The following is a 22,132-nucleotide window of genomic DNA, read 5'->3' on the forward strand; positions in this document are numbered from 1 at the left end:
TACATGTATGACCCATTCTGGGTCATATTAGAAGTCAACTTAAAGTCAAAGGAAAAATGTTTTTACTGTTCTCAAATATAAAAATGGATCACATTGGACCCTGTACATTATTTAAGGCTTATATAACCTGATACTTAATACATTTTACATTGTGCTCCTAAAGTAAATTAACAATTTTTAGTAGAACGCCCTTAGTAAGTAATGTTCAGCTTTTATGTACATATAGGGAAGTTTAGGTTTGCAGCTCCCACATAAAGCATATGATTAGGACTGACTTATTTCACCAGCGCAGTATAGCTGGCTAAGATCCTCTCTTAGAGTAATGCTGAGAAACTGGTAAGCTTCATTATTTTGGTAGATTTTTACTTTTGTGAATACTTGTTAATGCCCAATCTCATGATGTTACAGTATCTTTATTTCTTATTTCAAATTAGCCATAATGGAATGTCTTGACTGGACTTTATGCTTCCTATGTCAGTCTGCACTACAGATTGAAAGGCATTAGATCCCTGTTCATCATTCAAATTGAGAAACAATCCTGAAATATTGCAATCATGTTACAAATAAGCTGTAGATCACATCCAGGAGCTGAAAACATTGAGGTTTATATGGACATTCTAAATGGAATGTGCTTTTAGCATGCGTTTTCTCAATTAAAAAAAGGCATTTTAAAAACGTGTTTATTTCGGATACAAAGTGTGATCTCTCACTTGTGTCTTAGGATAGATTTATTTGTATGACCCTAAGGTACTTCCATGCCAAAGGGGACCTTTGCATCATGACTTGAAGTCAGAAGTCGCTTAACCTACTAACAGCTTATTCTAATTTTTTGAAACACCCCTCTCCAAAGGAACATGTGACAGGACTATAACATGGTGTAATGAAGAAACGAGCAGTCGATTTCACAATTTGATAGTTAGGCTATGTGACTGTTATCACACTGTTTCACTGCAAATTGTAGGCTAAGTATGGGCAGATTTGTGACTGCAGGGCACTCAAGTGGATATTCTACTCTGACACACTCGAGTGGACATTTAACTCGGACACTACATTAAGTCTTTCTGTGTGTACTTTATTTCGACATGTCATGGTTTTTGTCAAGTTTTTATTTATTTATTATCATTATTATTATGTGTGTATGTATATTTTTCGTTACCTTGAAAATTGACAATAAAAATACTTTGAAAAAAAAAAAAAAGATTTGTGACTGCAGGAACAACAATCAGAAAATCTCTAACCAATGAGGTTTCAGGGAAGTGTTTCAGTTTCCCATTTGACACACTTCATAAACAGACTGGATCTCCACAGAGCAGACACTGAGAAGAAAACAAGATAAGGTGAGCTTATGCTATATGTATCTACATAATTTCTAAAGGCTGTGTGTCTGTGTAAAGGTAGGTAGGTTATTTTAGTTACAGACTTTATTTTCAAAATATAACCAGTGTAGCCTATATGTCCATGGGGTCACTGTAACTCAACATGTAGCCTAATGCCATGTGAGCATTTTAGTCCTCGTTTAATATTGCTCCACAAGTTTAGTTGAATTGACGCAATAATCCTAATGCAGGGTTTAGCTGTAAGATAATATATTATTAATTATACAAATTTTTATATGACGAAATATTACTCTACCACCACTGATCACATCTGATTTACCACATGATAACTCATTTTGAAAACTCAGTGTTAATCTACTACTGTTCCAATGCAATGTTGCAAAAGCAGTGCTATAAAATAGTAGCCTAAACTAGATAAAAAGGCCTATGGAAAATTGTGAAACTTATTGCAATGTCCTACAGTATGTAAGGCAAGGCAAGGCAAGGCATCTTTATTTATATAGCGCATTTCATACCAAGGCAACTCAATGTTCTTTACATAAAGACAAAACTTTTTTTTTTTTTTAAGAACAGCATAAAAACAAAAAAAACACAGTTAAAAGCAGGAACAAAGAAGAATAAAAAAGTTAAATAGCCTAAAAGAAAATGGATTAAGTTAAAAGTTCTTAAAAAGAGCTCAGCTATAAGCACATGAAAAAAGAAATGTTTTAAAGTGTGACAAAGTGTTTATGTGCGTATTTAAGTAGGCTATATTTAGATTCAGAAGGAGTGATATGAGATTCCCTCCTTTGTTTAGGGAATGTTTCCCCAAATTTGGTTGTTTTGTTTTGTGTTGTTTGTTATAAGCTTGAACAGTCCTCAATGCAATTTCATGGTTTTCTGGGTGTGTGGTATGTGATCTTCAGATGGATCAGTTTTTGTCTGTGTGTTTCCTGCAGTTTGACATCCAATTATAGGCTACTTTCACATGAAATTTGTTCTAATCGGTCCAGAGATTCAGGTTATTCAGGGAGGACAGTGTTGTGTAAACCAGTGAAACAAAGACATCCTGGGTATGTTGAACATTGAGGAAGTTAATTTATTAGTGAGAACATGACATTAAAGGTGTACAGAAATGGCCGTTTGTCCTGTTTGTCGCGCGGAGTTGTCACAAGCTGCAACACGACTTTACCCGAGTGAGGAAAACGAATTTGGTCGTTATCGAGCGGGCGGGATATTCAAAGCTTGGGGCGAGTCCGAGCTCCGTGTGTGTGTGCCATAGACTGTAAAAAGAATGGACGTAGCGTCCGTGACGTCACCCATTGGTTTGGGGGAGTCTGTTTTGTGCCGCTACTACGGGGGTTTGAACCGCGCCATGTTGGATTCTACTTGCCATATTTGGAGCGGTGCGGCCGTTGGCCGGCCGAGAGCCCGCCCACTGGCCTCGAAGCAGTGGTCTCCGGACCTGTCACTCAACGGTTCTGCGCCCTAATTGGCCAGAACTTTAAACCTAATAACAGTAAAACGGTAGAGTTTTTTAAAAATTCACCCCCCTCAGAGTGTGTGCGGGGGTAGAAACTATCGGTTGAGACCAAAAAAATGAAATGTACCAGGCTGTAAATATGTTTTTTAAAGCTGTAAAATCGGCTATTTTAACATGGGGCTCAATTGGAGTTGCTCCCTTCTGGAGCCAGCCCCCAGCGACAGCCGAGGGGATTGCAGTTTTTTGAACGCGGAAGTGAGCTTCACTTTTCAGACCGACAACTGCCCCCTTGGTGTGTGCGTGTGTCTCAGACGTTTGAATGACGGATTACGGATCCAATATCAGTGGCTGGTGAATCGTGTACAGGCTGACGTATAATCTGTGCGCCTGCATTATCCAATGCGAAAAAAAAAAATAGACACTTTTGTCCCGGATTTACTCAAAAATAGAATTTTGCACAAAGTTTGGCCTACATCGTCTGATAGATGAGTTATTACACTCATTTTATGATCCAGAGTGGGCTCAAATTAAATTTTCTTTTCTGTACACCTTTAATCAAGTAGTTTCTCTCTGGGACGCCATTTAGCTCACCTGGTAGAGCTGCCGCCCCATGTTGAGGCTACAGTCGTCACTGCAGGCGGCCCCGGTTTGAATCCCGCATCGGGCAGCCCTTTCCTGCATGTCATCCCCCCTCTCTGCCTCCCCATTTCCTGTCTCTGTCTTGACTTTGCTATCACTTCAAGGCATTAAAAAAGCTCCCCCCCAAAAATCAAGTTCTCTCTGATGTGTTTTTCGGTTTTCACAGGAACTGAGCGATGATTACTCCACACCCTGTGATTCTTGGCCCTGTATCAGTTCTTTGTCATTGCTGAAGTCTTGTGAGGTATGTGGACTGGGTGTAGAAATGTTCTGATAGTCAAGTAAATTTTCAGAGCTGCAACTTGCCATCTGTTGTATCTCCTCATCTGTCCAGGGACTCCAACTTCTTTTCTGCTTTTTCGAACCATATAAATGTCCCTTATGTGTCCCTGCTTATCTCAGAGCAGGTGTCTTTGTCCTTCAGATGGAAGCAGCTATTTTTACTCCTCATTATAATGAACTTGTATTGACCTAACACAAATAAAGTGGAATAATATACACTCATGTTTGCACTTATGTAATATTCATGCTTAGGTTTGGTCTTTTTGATCTTTAGGGTGGATGAACTCTGTTGTTTAAGAAACACACAAATGACCCTGACTATGCTCATCTTTCATCCTACTGATAAAACCCAGGGAACAAGACACAAAAACACACAACTATAACTTTTGGTCCCTCTGGTTGATGATCAGATTTTTGCAGGACAACCACCATGGCGAAACAGGTTCTGTTGGACGTTCTGGACGACTTGACACAAGATGAATTTGACCGCTTCAAATTCTTTTTGCGAGAGGATAACATCCTCCCAGGAAGAAAGTCCCTCAGGAAGGCTGCTTTGGAGAAGGCAGACAGGACCAAGACTGTAGATCTGATGGTGCAGACCTATAAACGTGATGGTGCTTGGGAGATGACAAAGGAAGTCTTAAGAAGGATCAACAGGAATGATCTGGTGGAGACCTGCAGCTCTGCACCACAAGGTCAGTCTGTAGAAGCAACATGGTGATAAAAATGTGTCTTATCTTCAAAAAGAAAATGTTCTCTGGTTCTGCCTTCTACATGATATTATGTCTGGTAGTTTGCTGGTGTGACGTATACCATAATAAAATACAAAAATATAAAAACAGCTGATACATTAAATATCAAACTGATGAAAAAACACTATTATGAATATTATAACTTTGATAAATATAAGTAAAGTATAGACCCTATACATGTACAGAATTATGTAATATAAAAAATATGTAATTTAATGATAAAAAATTATATGTTTTTTTAAGTGAGATTACTGTATACACAAATATGGTTTACAACAAATCATTCTTGATTTTAATTTCCTTTATTGCCAGAACACAAGCTAATTTTATGCAAATGCACATGATGGCAACAATAAATTGATTAAATAGAACTATTATTTGATTTTTAATTTTCAAATTTTTTGCCATCTGACTATTTCCCTGCAGGAGACATGGGGATTGGTACAGCTAGAAGCACAGACATGGTAAGATATGATTTATAAAAAGCCTTATATTTTAACATTTACCTTACATATCGGTCATCAATGATGATATTGATGACTGTGTTGGAAAGTTGGAAAAGTGACAAACTGTAACCAGAAACCTTTTTAAAGTTTTAAAAAAAAAATTTTTTGTTTATTTATCCAGCCAGACAGAAAGTGGAAAACTGCTTCACTTTTCACGTTTCACGTATAGCTCAGTTGGTAGAGCATCCGTCCCATGTGTTGAGGCTATAGTCCTCACTGCAGGCGACCCCAGTTCGAATCCCGCACTTAGCAGTCCTATCCTGTCATTCCCCTCCTCTCTGCCTCCCATTTCCTGTCCCTCTCTCGACTCTCCTGTACATTAAAAGCAAAAAAAGCCCCCAAAAATATACTTAAAAAAAAAAAAAGTTGACATTAATCCATAAGCACAGAGAATCAGAGGCTCTAAGAGCTAATTGGTTCAAAATTAAAAACATTTAATATAAACTTTTTGTGTATGCTTTTCTTGGAGAGGTTTTTTAAATCAGATTTTTAATGTTGATCAATCAATCAATCAATCAATCAATCAATCAATCAATCAATCAATCAATCAATCAATCAATCAATCAATCAATCAATCAATTGTTGTGGTAGAAAGAGGTGCATCAAAAGAGGAATCAGATGGTCAAGACACAGGTGTCAGATGGGGATCTCTTTATTCCAACATGGCCCTGTAACCAACGTAGGCTCGAGATATCTTCCCACATTACAAAGAGTGACATGCCTTTTTACACCAAACTCAGACTATATGTATTGGGTGTACCAATCTCATCCTGTTTACCAGATATTTTGGCAACCCTACCCTGGTAGGGAAGTACAGCTCAATTCCACTTATCTTTGAACTTTTGATCATGCACTTAGCTGTTATCACTATGGGTGTGTGTGTGGTGCCATTTCCTATTCCCATATCTCTTGGCCTTCCTGTTGTTGTTCTCGACTTGTTTGGCACATATTGACGTCTTACTAGGGGCATGACGCACTCTATTATTCCTGACGAAGATCCACAGGGATCGAAACGTTGATCTTTCCACAAAAACAAGAAAGGAGCGTGATACAGAGTACGGACTCCACTTCATTTTTTTCTCTGAGTTTACTTTATTGTATTTTATATATTTTTACAATATAATTTTTATATTGTATTTTGGATGTGCGTGCTCCACTCCACTTTTGTGTTCTCAGCACTCTATTATTCTCCTACATATCCCCCCTGAAATCACTTTAGTGATTTCAACTATATGTATTGAATGTGATTAAAGAATACATGTCATGGTAAAACAGAAACAATAAAACGATATAGTATCATATTCTCATGAGTATAACATTACTGTGATAGCGATAACATTCATTATAATGTAATTAGAGTACATGGAACGGTTTGCACCTTCAAAGATTTATGGGAGCGAAAAACCCTTACCGGGAAAATTCTCCCATGGCCCCTTCCCCACAGACGAACAACTTCACACGTCACATCTTGAACCGCGAACCGTCAACACATTTTCATAACAACTCAAACAGTGAATAAATGCTGTGCCAATTAAGACTTTAGTGTTATAGTGATTCTTACTAGTAATACGTCAAGAATGTATGGTGCATCTCTTTGTGGTTACATGTGTGCAGGTGATACACATTAGTAACAGTCAAATACATTGTTAGTTACACAATTCTGTTAATTGTAGGTCCATTATTATGTGTATTTTGGTGCGCTTCCGCCCATTGAGTTCATCACCGGGTATCCATGTCCACGTCCCCCCTGTTGGGGCTCCTTTCGATTCCAAAACATCGCCCTTAAATCCTGTGTCCCCTCTCTCACCGTGTTCAGACCTCCTTCTCCAAAACGCCCTCGGAATCATCATTATCGTCCAGATAATCAGGTCTTGGAAACAAGTCTGCATCCTCCAGTATTCCTTAAACTACTGGGCGTATGTGTGCCACTTGTCCATTTGCCAGTATATTTACCATCTGAGCTCCCTGCAGGCCCATCACTCTATCCATTTGTTTGTCCGCTGCTCGCAGGCACTGTCTCCTCAGGATGGGAACGATGCAACATGCCAAAAGAGAAACCAGAATTAGGACTATGGCAGCACTGATGGCTGCCTTGGTCAAAACAGCTCCCCATTTTACTAAAATTTGGTCTAGCCAATCCAGAGACAGGTTACCTCCCCTACCAGCATTTCCCCTCATTTCCACCCTCAACTTTTGCAATTTCATCATAGCAATTGTGAATGATCCATCAGCATTTGTATTATTCGGGATATAAGTACAACTGTATTTTCCAAACATTTGACATACTCCCCCTCGTTCTGCTGTCATCCATTCCAACACCTGTCGATTTTGCAGAGATGGACAGAGTACTCGACCCCAGTGCTTGAGTAAGAGTACAAATACTACTGGTCAAAATTTACTCCGTCGACATGTTACTCGAGTAAGAGTAAAAAAGTACTTGCTTTTAAATTTACTTCCTAAGAGTAAATTTCTTATTTTTAACATAATTTTTTCTAGATGAATTTAAGGACCTTTTAACTCTTGTTTCTGAGAATTAACTCTTTGAAACCACCTGCACTGATGTGCTACTTTTAGGGGTTAGGGTTTCCTTCTTTGACAAACACAGCTTGTGTCCAATAGTACTTTATAAAAAAAAAAAGAAAAAAAAAAGGGCAGACCTGAGTACTTTTCAGCTTTCCTAGAAATTAACTTGAGTAAAAGTAAAAATATTTGTCTTGGAAATGTATTCAAGTAAGAGTAATAAGTACCAAAGAAATCTAATACTCAAGTAAAGTACAAATCCTCTGGATATGTACTTAAGTACAGTACTCAAGTAAATTTACTCTGTTACTGTCCACTACTGCGATTTTGCCATGCTACTGTAGTAGTCACATGCAGCTGTTCTCCTAATGCTCTAAATAGTGCTGTGATTAAAGTATCTCTGTTGGTTATAGTAAATGTAATTTATCCCGACTACATTCTTATTAGCGGTGATCCAGGGTAAGATGGACTCCAATCCTGACCTCCCCTCATTTTGAACCTTAAATTCTTCGGGAAATCCTGTTGGCAGTCCTATCAAGTTTAACTGTATTTAACTCGTTTCGACCTTCGAGGTTGATCTGACTCCATTTCCTGTTATTTCATTCACTCAGATATAACAAAAACTGAAACACATTTCTTGTTTTTTATTTTTGGCACACTTACATGACATCAAGAGGAACTTTGAAAAAATTAATTATAGATAACTTATTAATTTTACTATATAAATCATAGGTTTATATGTATTGTTTTAACTATATTCCCATTGTCCCTGGCCCAGATTTGTGACATTCAATCCCTCTTAATGTTGAATTTAATTGTGATCTAATAGTAACTTTATAGACAAGTGGTACATAAATCCTTATTTTAATTAAATGTATCATGTATTGTAAGATATATTAGTGTTTTATGTCTTTTTTGATAAAAAGAACACCTGTCCCTTGGGGTCTCAGTCATTTCCACCACACGCTACAAAATGTAACTTTGGGGATGTTTTTTAAAGGTCAAGTATAGTTCTAATTACTCCAACAGTCATTGTTAGGAGAGCACATGGCTGGAGAGCAGAGTTGGCTCCCTGGAAGGAACTGACAGTAGAGAAAAGCAAGGTTTAATGTTTTGAAAACAAAGAGTATGTTTATTGGTCGTCATTTCCAAACAGCTCATATTTCCTTTGAATGTAGGAATAATGTAAAAAATAATATTTGATATTGTGTATTTTGTGTAGCCTACATTTATTGATAGCTTTAAAGCTGAGATCATCATGCCAGCATGAGATTTTTTTTTTTTAAATGTGACAGAATGTCATTTCCACAACAGTCATTTCCATCACTTTTTTTGGAGGTGACTCAGCTATTTGTATGTCAAATGTCATTTCCAACACGTGAAGTCCTTTCCACCACACATTGTCATTTCCATCACATTACACATTTTCACATAAAATTCATAAAAATTAACAGTCAAACTAATAATATTTTGCAGTTTTGGAAATTATGCAGCTGAAATTTCAATAAATGCTCTGAAAAATGGGTTATTTTCATAATTTTGTTTGGAAAAACAACTTTTTTGTGGCGTGATGGAAATGACGCTTTCCACTTAATGTTAGACTAAAATGTCAAAAATCTTATATTATCTAAATAATTTTATCACAACAGCTATCAGAATGTGTTTCTATACATAACTGAGAAGTAAAACATCTGAAAAAATGTCTCAAAATATACATTTGATTTTCTAAAATTTTCAAGACCAAATTTGCCCGTAGTTGAAAAATGACCCAACTACCAATGGAATTCACAGTCAAGCGCACACTGTCCTATTCACCTTGATGGGAGAATGTTACACAAAGTATGTTGCTACAACTTCATAGGTTGCATTTTCTAACTTAAAGTCCCTGTAAAGTGAAATTGGAGTTTTGTTTCAAAATATATTAAAAGTGTTCGAAATTTATTGATAAAAACATGCAAAAAGACTCATTTCTGTACAGTGCATTTTAGAGGTTAGGGTTTCAGTTTCACTCTGCTTCAGTGGTCTTTGTTTTTAAGGGCGGGCTTACAGAAGGGGACGCCGTGACGCACTGCAGTCCCTACTTCCATAACTCCTCCCATGTGCACAGTAACATTATAAATACTTCAAGAATGCCAACGACCTTCTGCTGCCACTACCTCTGGAGCTACCAGCGCCGCCGGAGCTCCCAGTCCACTAGCATGGTCTCTGTCTTAATAAAATGTAATGCAGACGGGCAGACATCAGGTCATTGTAAAACATTTATTGATGCAAATGTGGTGTTATTTGAACATAGTCTATACAGATCCCAGAGGCAGCGCTGCTCTCATGTGAAACATGAAGCTCCACTTTTAATTCAAACAAACTAATGAGACTGCCACAGTGGGACCAGCCGGCGCTCGGTGGCAAAACTCTAAAAGCCAAAACAGAACCTCTGCAGCGTCCGTTCCACAGCTGACCGCCACAGCAACGGCTACACCGGCAACAAAACCGTGGGCCGCCGCCGCCAGCAGACGAATCTCTGCTTGCCCTGATAGCGTTAGCTCGGCGGCTAACGCTAGGCCCGTTCGTCCTGTGCTGACGGTGGCGGCCCTCATTGTTGTTGCGGTGTAGCCTTCAAGGCTCCCGTTGCTGTGGCGGTGAGCCGTGGGTCCGATGCTGCAGTGGCTCGGGACCATGGATGCTCGGGGTGAACGGGACGAATGGGGCTAGCCGGCGAGCTAACGCGTTAGCGCCAGGCTAGTCGAGCTAACGCATTAGCGCTGGGCTAGTGTTAGCCGCCGAGCTAACGCTATCAGGGTAGCGGAGATTCGTGTGCTGAGGGCGGCACAGTGCTGTGATTAAAGTATCTCTGTTGGTTATAGTAGGCTAAATGTAATTTATCCCGGCTACATTCTTATTAGTGGTGATCCAGGGTAAGATCCAATCCTGACCACCTCATTTTGAGCCTTAAATTCTTCGGGAATTCCTGTTGGCAGTCCTATCAAGTTTAACTGTATTCCTTCATCCAGGTCGAACTGACGTTTCGACCTTCGAGGTTGATCTGACTCCATTTCCTGTTTAATTATTTAATTCACTCCCTCATACGTAACTACCAATGGAATTCACAGTGTTATTCTGTGGCCTCATGAACATTATATATAATGTGTGGCCTCTCTCTGTCAAAAATGCCAGGGCCTATTTTCTGTCCCAGTCCGCCACTGGCACTTGGTCTACCATGGCTTGCATGTATGGTGACCTATCCTTGCTGTTTTATTTTCTTTAACACCTCCCCCCTGGCACAGGGGTTACGCTGTGCACTTCAGAGATTAAAATGGTTAGTAATGAAACAGGCGCCACCAGGAGGCCGTGACCTCCACAGCCCTACTCACCGTATAGCGCCTCTTTGTCTCTAGAGGTTTCGCTCACTTTGATCGGCTTCTTTTTGCATCAAAATGATGCCGTCTGGTGTAGCCATTGGTTCTAATGATACCAATGGTGTTATTACTGCTGTGGCACCTTGATACCTTTTTGGCTGCTTCGTCTGCAGCATTGTTTCCTCTTATAACATCCTCATAACCTTTTCTGTGCGCTTTACATTTTACAATTGCAAGTCTTGTAGGTAACATCATAGCTGAAAGTAATTGTTTAATCTGGTCACCATGTTGCACCGGGGTCCCATTAGCTCTCTTGCTAATTTACATGCCTCAGTTAATGCTTTTAGCTCCGCTAGCTGAGCAGAACATGGCTGCTCACATTTCTCCGCCTTTTCTGTCACCCAAACATCCCCTTCTTGTCTTACTACTGCATAGCCTGCATGATTTCCCACATGATCACGATAGCATGAGCCATCCACAAAATAGATAATATCTGCAAATCGAATGGGAGGTGCGTGGCATACTTTGGACATACAGGTGCGCCAGTGTCTACCAACATAGGCGTTTGCTTGCCATCTATTTGAGCCTGCAGCATTGGTTCTTCATCAGTTCCTATGATGACAGTCACCCTCCCCGCAAGGACTCTCTTTGCAGCCCTAGTAGCCAAAGTTGGGCCCTGCCCATGGGTTTACCGGGCCTCTATAGCTCCACCCCGCTGGGGCAGACCGTTGCATACTGAAGTCCCCACATCAATCAGCAAAATGTCCAGGGTCGCCACAATTCAAACATTCCCCATGGCGACCGCCACTGCGTCCACCCCTTCTATACATGGTCTGTGGTCAGTAAGACCCCCGATAGTGATTCCCAGGACGCTGCATATCGGATGGTTGTTGGTAGACATTGACCATTATGAAACAGTGTGGTCAACACTGGGCTCCTCCAATCAATCAATGTAAACACTGTTCATCTATTCTCCAGGCTGTGGTTCTCTCACACACTCAAAGACGTAGGACCAGTGGTTCGAAGAAGTCTTTCACTAGCTGCCTTCCATGTCTTTGTGGGGCTGTAAGTATTCACCTATATATTCATATAGTATTAGTTCATGTCCCGTAATAAGTAACAAAATGCTATAATAGACTGAATATTACTAAATATTTTCATTTATTACATATTTTCAGAGGGCACTTTTAAAATATGAATTCTGTCATAGAAGGTCTGCTTGTTGGAGAGTTTGGTCTGTTTGGCCGTCCTCTGAGAACGTGTTCATATAAGCTTCATTAATCTCTCTTTCAAAGCATTAATATCAGATCTGAGAATAACGTGCATATCTATAGACTTAATGTTATTTAATGTATTTCTTGGTTGTTTTATGTTTTGCACTCAAAAGAGGTTGAATGCTTATGAGTCTATGGTACAGACACACCAACTCCGTCAACCGACGTTCAGTCAACGGATTCCATTCATGTCTATGTGGAGCAGGAGCTCCGGCCGGGCGGGGCAGATGGATACAGCAGGAGGAGTTGACGGCCCCGTCGCCGTATGTGAATTTGCATAAAGTTCGATAGATTGAACTTTATGCAAATGAGGTCCGTCCAACGCAATGCGGCCGGCTCCAGAAACTTCGTTCAAACTATCAAACTAGGCGGTGTTGATCAAATATAAATCCAGATTCTGTTACTGCACTACACATTTCCCGCCTCAAATGTTTTCAGAAACATACTTTAGTGTGTTGTTTAACTGTAAAATGAGATCGTTTGTGACCCGGCGAAACTCAAGCTCGGCACTACGTCACATAAACGTCACATAGTCCTGCCCACTCGCCGGAGCGCTCGCCGGTCCGATGTGGCCGGAACCGTCGCCGCCGGAGTTGGTGTGTCTGTACCATGAGTCCACTTCATCCACTAGTCCACTGTTATATTGCTGGCACAAACATCATTTTACATTATGAAAGTGCCCTTAAAGGACAATTCCAGTCGAATTCAACTCGGGGGTGTATTTTCATTTTAGGTCTAAAAGAATGAATCTGAAGATTTTCAGTTTAATCGCTCCTGTTTTGCGGTAGTTGCGTCTGTCCCCGCATCGCTACGGCAGCAATGAATGGGAGCGGATGTAAGTTCCGCTGTTTAGGCTGTTTCCAGCCCTCAAAGCCGCAATTTTTTTCCACAGACAGCATCAGATGGCTACTCAAACATGCACCGAGAAGTTTATTTACTTCAAGCAAGCCGACATGTTTGTAAAACTAGATCTAATTCAAAGTCTCCCGGAGTCTCGCGCGAGCCCGAAGTTGCAGTGTTGGTGTATTCAGGCGCAGTCGGAGCTACCGCTTGTGTCATAAACACAGGAATATCAACTCTTTACTTGCTTGAAGTGTACATTTTTTTCCACAGACAGCGTCAGGTGGCTACTCAAACATGCGCCGAGAAGTTTTTTTTACTTGAAGCAAGTAAAGAGTTGATATTCCTGTGTTTATGACACAAACGGGAGCTTTTCCCACTGCATGTGAACACACCGCGCACGGCAACTGGGTCTCGCGCGAGACTCCGGGAGACTTTGAATTAGATCTAGTTTTACAAACATGTCGGCTTGAAGTAAATAAACTTCTCGGTGCATGTTTGAGTCTCCATCTGACGCTGTCTGTGGAAAAAAATTGCGGCTTTGAGGGCTGTAAACAGCCTAAACAGCGGAACTTACATCCACTCCCATTCATTGCTGCCGTGGCGATGCGCGGACAGACGCAGCTACCGCAAAACAGGAGCGATTAAACTGAAAATCTTCAGATTCATTCTTTTAGACCTAAAATGATAGGAAAATACACCCCCGAGTTGAATTTGCCTGGAATTGTCCTTTAACAGATCACCATCCTACCATATGTAGCTATAGCCTACTATACACTTTCATTTCAAAGCTAGTTGGAGAACAAACTCACAGGTTAGCTGCTCAGGTATGAAACAAGCCATAATCCTACTGGGGGCTGAACTTCCTTCTACTGCAGTTTTCCACAGCACTGGTTCTTAATGTAGCTGCTCTGGTTTCCTGGTTTCCTCTGGTGTCACTAAGTATAAAGTCTGACTGACATTAACTTTTGACTTCTGACAATGTTCTAGCCTAATTGATTAAAGTTAAAACAAATGTTTTTCCAGCATGTTCCAGTGGATGAATCAGATTTTAATGAACACTTGAGGAAGAATGAGGACAAACCATCAGCGGCAACAGAACCTGGGGTCACTGCTGTAATCACGCCTGTTACAAAAGGTATAGTAAGAGGAAGAAACTGAATATACGGTTATTGAGCTGAAAGCACACTCTACAACTTAATACAAAATATGAAATAAAGAAGGAAAATTAATAACTGCCATAAATAATCTAAGTCCAAAAGAGTTCAAAGAATCAATTTATCACCAGGGTTAACCATGACATGTGTATGAAAGTCCAGATCCTGCAGCAGCGTTCTCTATGCATATGGGCCATTAAGGAATGATCATTATGTTAACTGCAAAGAAACAGCAGGGTCTCAGGTGAACTTACATGTCAAAGTCAAAGAAGTACTGTGGCTCTGTATGAAACTACTGACAGAATCACAGTACACTACAAGGTTTTAACTTCTTCTCAATCTGTTTTATTCTCACAGTCTCTTCAGATCTATCTTGTGAATTTTAAACATTTTGTTTCTTTTGTGCAGGCTTCAAGAAAGTTGGAGACAAGATTAAAGTAAGACACATAAAATTCATAGGGTTTTAAAGGGACAGTTCAGGTTTTGACACAGGATTTTATGAAGTAGTGATAGTTGGTACATTACCTCACTGAAACAATATCTAGTTAAATATTTGTTTCATGCAGAATATTTTCTGTGGTTAATCTTCCTGTGAAAACAGCTTTTTCCTTTAGCAGGGCATTTTTCAACAACTGAACTACTTTATTTCTGACACAAGCACCATCACCATAAGTCTGACTGACAAGAACATTTGATTGTTTTTAGTATGTTTATCTCAATGTTTCTTACTTTGTGACCTCTCACTCTCACTTGAATCTGATTTTGATGGACAGTTGAAGAAGAAGGAGGACAAACCATCAGCGGTAACAGAACCTGCAGTCACTGCTGTAATCACACCTGTTACAAAAGGTAAGAGGAAGAAACTGAGCAATATGGTGGCCCTGTAAGCTCAACACTCTTAACTTAAGACAAGACACAAAATAAAAATTGTGCCTTTGCTTCTGTTGTAAGAATTTGAGTTAAACTCACAGGAACAGTGTTAAAACCAGTCCATCCATCTATCAGGCATTTTAAATGTGACATACAGCACTCTAAAAATCAAAAGCTTTCCAAAAATAGTTTGTTTTAAATATCAAGTAACTGAAAACATCTTAATGCTAAAGTTAAAGCTCACATAAGCTGCTATTTTACTTAAACAGGTTAAATGTTGTTTGCCAATATGTGACCATCACTGATACATTACTACGGAAGCCCTAAAGGGCCAAGTCCGTATAAATTTTTTTATTATCGTTTTCTCGTGATAACGACTTATTATTTCGTTATCTCGAGATAACAAAGTTTGTTTTCTCGTGATAACGAATTAATTTATTTCGTTATCTCGAGATAACAAAGACCGTTTTCTCGTGATAATGAAATAATCATAGAATGTGTGGTTGACATGGTTGCCTAGCAACCTGTTTCCCCGGTGCAATCGCTTCTGCTTACGGGGAAGTAGCAGCTGGTTAGCCGCTGTATGTTCGTAGCAGGGGGCTACTACGTATTAACTGACTCGCCGCTCTGTGTGTGTGTCGCGGTGATAATTTAACTGTGAAAAGTAGGCTACAACACACACAACATAACGTTACAGCCGCAGTGTTGTGAGTGAATCATGTCGGGACAACCAGGCTTCATGAATCCGCTTCACAGACCCCGGTGCCCGGCCGTAGGTGGCTCACACACCCGGGGAAGGACATCCTGGCAGTGAGGGTGTGTGAGCCCGGCCGCCGCCGCCGCTGGTCAGTGAGCTTCGCCTTCCCCGCCGTAGCAGCAGCAGCAGCGGCGGCGGGGGCGACCGGGCTCACACACCCAGGGAAGGCCATACTGGCAGCATAGTTAAGAGGAGAAACTTTCTGCTTCTAGTTTAGGAGCAGCGCAGCGGCTCGCGGCTGCAGCTCTAGCTCTGTTCACTTCATACACTGACTCCATTCTCAGTGTATGAAGTGAACAGAGCTGCAGCCGCGAGCCGCTGCGCTGCTCCTAAACTTATCAACAACTTAGAAGCAGAAAGTTTCTCCTCTTAAAGCTTCAGTTGGTAACAATTATTCAGTCATATTTGCTGGAATTGTCACTATATTCTGATGGTCAGACATTAAATGAGTAATTTAGGACAAAATCCAACTCCTCTGGCTCCACCTACAGCCTGTAATCGTATTTGCCAAAATCCACCGCGCCCGACGATTCTCCACCAGTCAGGTAGAGGGAGCAGGAGGAGCAGCCAATCGCCGCTCCTACACGTCGTGCTATGGATACGGTACATCTTTTTTTTTTTTTTTTTTTTTCTCTGTGGGTGCGTTCATGGCTACTTTGTGTGTGTCTGTGTGTGTGTGGGGCGCTTGGCAGAGCTTCATAAAGGGACCTGACGGAGTATTGTCTTGAAATTTCCGACCAAGTCGCGGAGTTTACTTTCACTTTCGTCAACTTACCAACTGGAGCTTTAACTGCCAGGATGTCCTTCCCCGGGTGTGTGAGCCACCTACGGCCGGGCACCGGGGTCTGTGGAGCGGGTTCATGAAGCCTGGTTGTCCAAACCAGCAATCGCTCTGGTCCCGACATGATTCACTCACAACACTGCGGCTGTAACGTTATGTTGTGTGTGTTGTAGCCGAAAAATAGGCTACAACACACACAACATAGCGTTACAGCCGCAGTGTTGTGAGTGAATCATGTCGGGACTCGGGACAACCAGGCTTCATGAATCCGCTTCACAGACCCCGGTGCCCGGCCGCCACTAGAGCAGCGGCGGCGGCGGCCTGGAAGCCTGGTTGTCCCGACATGATTCACTCACAACACTGCGGCTGTAACGTTATGTCGTGTGTGTTGTAGCCTACTTTTCACGGTTAAATTATCACCGCGACACACACACAGAGCGGCGAGTCAGTTAATACGTAGTAGCCCCCTGCTACGAACATACAGCGGCTAACCAGCTGCTACTTCCCCGTAAGCAGAAGCGATTGCACCGGGGAAACATGTTGCTAGGCAACCATGTCAACCACACATTCTATGATTATTTCATTATCACGAGAAAACGGTCTTTGTTATCTCGAGATAACGAAATAAATTAATTCGTTATCACGAGAAAACAAACTTTGTTATCTCGAGATAACGAAATAATAAGTCGTTATCACGAGAAAACGATAATAAAAAAATTTATACGGACTTGGCCCTTTAGGGCTTCCGTACATTACTGATACATTATTCAACTTCTTTATCAATGGAAATGGAAATACCTTCCATTGTCAACTAAACATTAGGTCTGCTGATAAGAAAGTACCGTAATCACGTCAAAAAAAATTATAAATTAGTGGCATTAATATTTATTATGACAGTAGCAAACTACTATTACTACTCTTTTTTTTCAATTTGTAGCCTATTACTTGTCACAGTTTCTTCAAAGCTATCTTGTGATTTTTAAACATACATTTTAGTCAGTCATATTTGTGTAAACTATTTCTTCTGTGCTTCTCATAAACAGGCTTCAAGAATGAAGACAAAACCGGAGACAAGATTAAAGTAAGAAATCTGAAATTAACAGAGTTTTAAATGGACAGTTCAGGTTGTTTCACACAGGGTTGTATGAAGTATAGTGATAGTTGGTGCATTACCTCAATGAAACAATTAATTGTCTGATTAATTATTTGTTTCATGTACAATACTTTCAGTGGTTTATGTTCTGTGAAAACAGCTCTTTAGCATGATATTTTTCAACAGCTGAACTACTTTATTTCTCACACAACCTTTAATTACACCCCATTGCAGAATTTGTTTGTTGTTAATTTTTTAACATAAATGTACATGACATTTTTCTTTAAAGGATAAAAACCAAAAACAGCTCATGAGGAAATCTGAAGAAATCAGCTGTAAGAATCAACATCAAAGAGAACCTGAAACTCTGCTTCAGAGACTTCACCTTCCAGACAAACATCAACAGAAGTTGTCACCAGCAGATTTTCTTAAAATAGGTCGACCAGTGAAACAGAAACATGATACATCTGAGGAAGATTTAGCTCGTACTTTTCTTCAGAAGTTGATGATGTTAGACTACAGAGCCAGATATGTTTCTGTAAGACAAGACAGTGCTGATGTGAACCAATCAAACCAGACTCAAGTTCATCCAATGGACGTTCAAATGGCAGTGTTTCACTGCTCAGACAGCTTCCTGAAGCAGAACATGATGACAAAGCTCTCACAGTGTCAGTACGCCTTACCTTTGCTCGTCCCTGACCCAGTCACAATGGATATTGAGTGTCCTCTGTGGACGTTCAGACAGATAAGAAAAACATGGAAGAAAACTGACAAGTCAAACATCATCACCATGAAGAGTTCGCCCATCTGTGAAGCAGAGACACCCATGGTGTCATTTTTCCGCCTGGGTTCACTGTCATTGTCTAAATCTCAGCTGATCAACAACTTGATCAACGACTGTCACAACACCTTCTTCCACAGAAACTGTCCAGGTAGCACCAAGTCTTGCCATCTGATGGATGGTGTGGCAGAGATTGCCTGGTACTGTCCTGCTGGCAAACCCAATGATGCCTTCACTGACTGCACTGCCTTCTGTAATCTTCATGGTGATGCTCTGCCAATGAAAAAACAACGTGGCATACTGTCTGAAAAATCTTCAGTCAATGTTGTTCTTGTGCCAAATATGGAAAAGGGTAACAAATATAGTAAAGTAATCTCAGCTTTTCATGAATCTCCAAAGCCTCTCATCTGTCTCATTGCTGACAATGATTCTTGTGCAGTTCAGATAAAAAAAGGAAAATACAAAATGGGTCTAAAAGACAGAAGCCAGTCGGATGTTTCTGAAGAACTGAAAAGGATCATTAGAGAGATCTTGTCTGGACCACATACATCCTTCCAGCTTGAAACCATGGCCAAGGTCTCTGGAATCAGAGTGGATGAAGAAGACACAGTCTGTCAAACAGGGAAATCTGCTGCTAGGAAGATAGTGAATTTACTTCAGAGGATGGATGTTTCAAAAATCAAAGATAAATTCCTCCCTTGTCATGGCCGACTGTGGCATGAGTGGTGCAGAACACACAAAGAACTGTATCACCTCAAAGGAAACATTGAGAAGGAGAAAAGTGAAAAGGAAGAAAAACTGATGAAAATACGACAACAACAATGTGATGCTTCCTGCAGTGAACTGGTGAAGTTGTTCATTAAAAGTCTCTCAACTTTGACATCAACAGACAAAGAGTATTTCCTGAAATGGACTCAGATCTCACTGGATGCCTTCTCCACAGACGATCTCACCTCAATTCTCCAAAACTATGATGAGAAGTGGTCTGAGGTCTTGGCCATGAAGAAGAAAGATGACAAATCCAATCTGTTTAAAACAAAACAAACTGAGCTTGAAGAAATATCCAAAAATCTGCAGTCAGCCAATTTTGGCTTGGAGCACATCTTCAGAGAAATGGGACAGATCTATGAAGCCCATAAGTCTCTGCAGGGACAAACACAGAGGAGACAGACTGACTGGTCTAAATACCCTGAGCTGGCTGCAGAGCTGATGATATCAGGACACCCCATGGAGCTGATGGATGGTGATGCAGCTCATGTGCCTCTAACATGGGTCACTAGTCTTTTAGATGAAGTCATCAAGAAACTGGGCGACCAGAGAGTTTTTGTGTTGTCAGTTTTGGGCGTACAAAGCAGTGGAAAATCAACCATGCTGAATGCCATGTTTGGGTTACAGTTTGCAGTGAGTGCAGGCAGATGCACCAAGGGTGCCTTCATGCAGCTGGTCAAAGTGTCGGAGGAGATGAAGACAGAGTTGAAGTTTGACTATGTTCTGGTGGTGGACACTGAAGGACTGCGTGCTCTTGAATTAGCAGGTAACACCACTCTTCACCACGACAATGAACTGGCAACATTTGTTGTTGGTCTGGGAAACATGACACTGATCAACATCTTTGGAGAGAATCCAGCTGACATGCAAGATGTTCTGCAGATTGTTGTTCAGGCTTTCATGAGGATGAAGAGAGTTAAACTTTCTCCAAGTTGTGTGTTTGTTCACCAGAATGTTACAGATATTTCAGCTGCAAAGAAAAACATGGATGGAAAGAGACGCCTGCAGGAGAAACTAGACCAGATGGCCCAACTAGCTGCCAAAGAGGAGGTTTGTGATGTTGAGTGTTTCAGTGATGTCATTGCATTTGATGTGCAAAAAGATGTGAAATACTTTGCCCAGCTGTGGGAGGGAAGTCCACCTATGGCTCCTCCAAATCCAGGTTATAGTGAGAGCGTCCAAGATCTGAAGAACTTCATCATCTCTAAAGCTTCAAAGTCTGCTGGGTTTACTCTGTCACAGTTCAGAAGCAATGTTCAGGACCTGTGGGAAGCCCTACTGAATGAAAACTTTGTTTTCAGTTTCAAGAACACTCTTGAAATTTCAGTGTACAGAAACCTTGAGGTTCAGTATGGGAACTGGACCTGGTCCCTGAGGAGCAACATGTTGACCATTGAAGACCAGCTGTATAACAGAATTGAAAATGGAAAACTGGACAAGGTTGAGCTCACTGACCTTTCAAAAGAAATGAGCAAAACATATGAAGAGATAAAAAAGAACATGACAAAATACTTTGATGGTCACAAAGAAATGTTGGTTCAGTGGCGAAGCCAATTTGAAATCAAGATCAAGGAGTTTCATGAAGAATTGTTGAATGTAGCTAAAATAAAACTGGATGAAGTTATCCAGCAGAAGAAGGCTTGTAAAAAGCTTGATGATCAGAAGTTTGAGAACAAGCTGCTACAGAAGAGCAAAGAGCTTGTGCAGCAGTCAAAAGACAAGGCAAAAGATGAAGAGAAACTTAAGCAGCAGTTTGAATCTGTTTGGAGTGGCTGGGTGAGAGAACTGACTGTAGATATAAAACCTATTGAAGACATCGACTTGGAGGAAGATCAGACAAAAATCCTTGAAGAGCTTGGATTTGAATCGGCTCTAATTGATGAATGCAGAAAAAGCGGCAGATACAAAAAAATAGCAAAGGCTAGTGATTACTGCGATTATGTGACTCTCACCAAGTATCAGGAGTTTACAGATGAAACACAACAGGAGAGGAAGGTGAAAGAAAAAGTAAAGGAGACATTTGGTCAAGTGGTTACAAAAGTGTTGAAATTCTTCAAAGGCTCTTTTCAGCACAAAGACCAACAACTGATCAGGTTCCTCATTGATGATGTTGACAAACAGTCACTTGAGACAATCAAGAACAAACCTGTAGCTACAAGTGGCTACAGATCAACTTATCTGCGAGAAGTAGCCAAAAATGTCAAAGAGACAGTGACAGAATTTGAATCAAAGAGGATATTTGCTCTGAAGAAGAAGTTTACAGTCGATCTCCTACTGTATGTGTTGGACAGAGCAGGATGTTGGCTTTCAGAGTCCCACAACGAATTCAAGAAGAATAATGATGCATGCGCTCATTTAGAAAGCAAAAGAGATCATCTTTACAACGTTTTCAGAAGCTTCTGTGAAGGAAGCTCTTCGTCTCTGTAAGTTTCCACTGTTGAGGCTGTCTGCAACAAGACCGCCATTGGTCTCGCTGGAGAGATGAGGTGCAGTTTCCAAGCACTCAATGGGAACAGACTGAACCTGGAACCTTGATGATTTCATTACCTACATCCATCAACCAAGGAAACAAGTAGAGAGGTTTATCAAAGAGGAGGTAAAGAAATACATCTTCACATCACACACAGACAAAGCACAAGATATACTCAAGAAAAATGTTAAAGCTGTACAGAAAAGAAAATTGAATTTGAGCCCACTGTGGTCCTAACATTAGCGTAATAACTCATCTATCAGACGATGTAGGCCAAACTTTGTGCAAAATTCTATTTTCCAGTAAATCCGGGATGAAAATGTCGTATTTCTTTTTCGCATTGGATAATGCAGGCGCACGGATTATACGTCAGTCTGCTCACGCTTCATCAGCCACTGATAATGGATCCGTCATTCGTCAGTCAAACGTCTGAGACACACACATACACACCGAGCTCGGTCTCACCCCAAACATTGAATATCCCGCCTGC

At 40.8% G+C, this 22,132-nt stretch overlaps 1 protein-coding gene across 1 annotated transcript; it reads left to right on the plus strand.

The window, feature by feature from the left end:
- Positions 1-1,310: 1,310 nt before the first annotated feature.
- On the plus strand, positions 1,311-21,694 carry LOC146983297 (interferon-induced very large GTPase 1-like). Its single transcript, XM_085784820.1, has 7 exons — positions 1,311-1,337; positions 4,141-4,415; positions 4,899-4,936; positions 11,830-11,916; positions 13,992-14,103; positions 17,574-17,611; positions 17,913-21,694. The coding sequence occupies exons 2-7, from the start codon at positions 4,151-4,153 to the stop codon at positions 21,597-21,599; spliced, it is 4,227 nt and encodes a 1,408-aa protein (XP_085640946.1). The 5' UTR covers positions 1,311-1,337; positions 4,141-4,150; the 3' UTR covers positions 21,600-21,694.
- Positions 21,695-22,132: the final 438 nt, after the last annotated feature.

Source organism: Trachurus japonicus, chromosome 8 (assembly GCF_045865225.1).
Source record: "Trachurus japonicus isolate A0001 chromosome 8, Traja_1.0".
In the NCBI taxonomy this organism is placed as follows: domain Eukaryota; kingdom Metazoa; phylum Chordata; class Actinopteri; order Carangiformes; family Carangidae; genus Trachurus; species Trachurus japonicus.

Excerpts from the sequence above, each read along its gene's own strand:
- LOC146983297 (XM_085784820.1), top strand. The coding sequence starts at position 4,151 with ATGGCGAAACAGGTTCTGTTGGACGTTCTGGACGACTTGACACAAGAT. Across the intron at positions 4,937-11,829 it reads CAGCTAGAAGCACAGACATG|GCTGTGGTTCTCTCACACAC; the intron begins GTAAGATATGAT and ends TCTATTCTCCAG. Across the intron at positions 17,612-17,912 it reads AAACCGGAGACAAGATTAAA|GATAAAAACCAAAAACAGCT; the intron begins GTAAGAAATCTG and ends TTTTCTTTAAAG.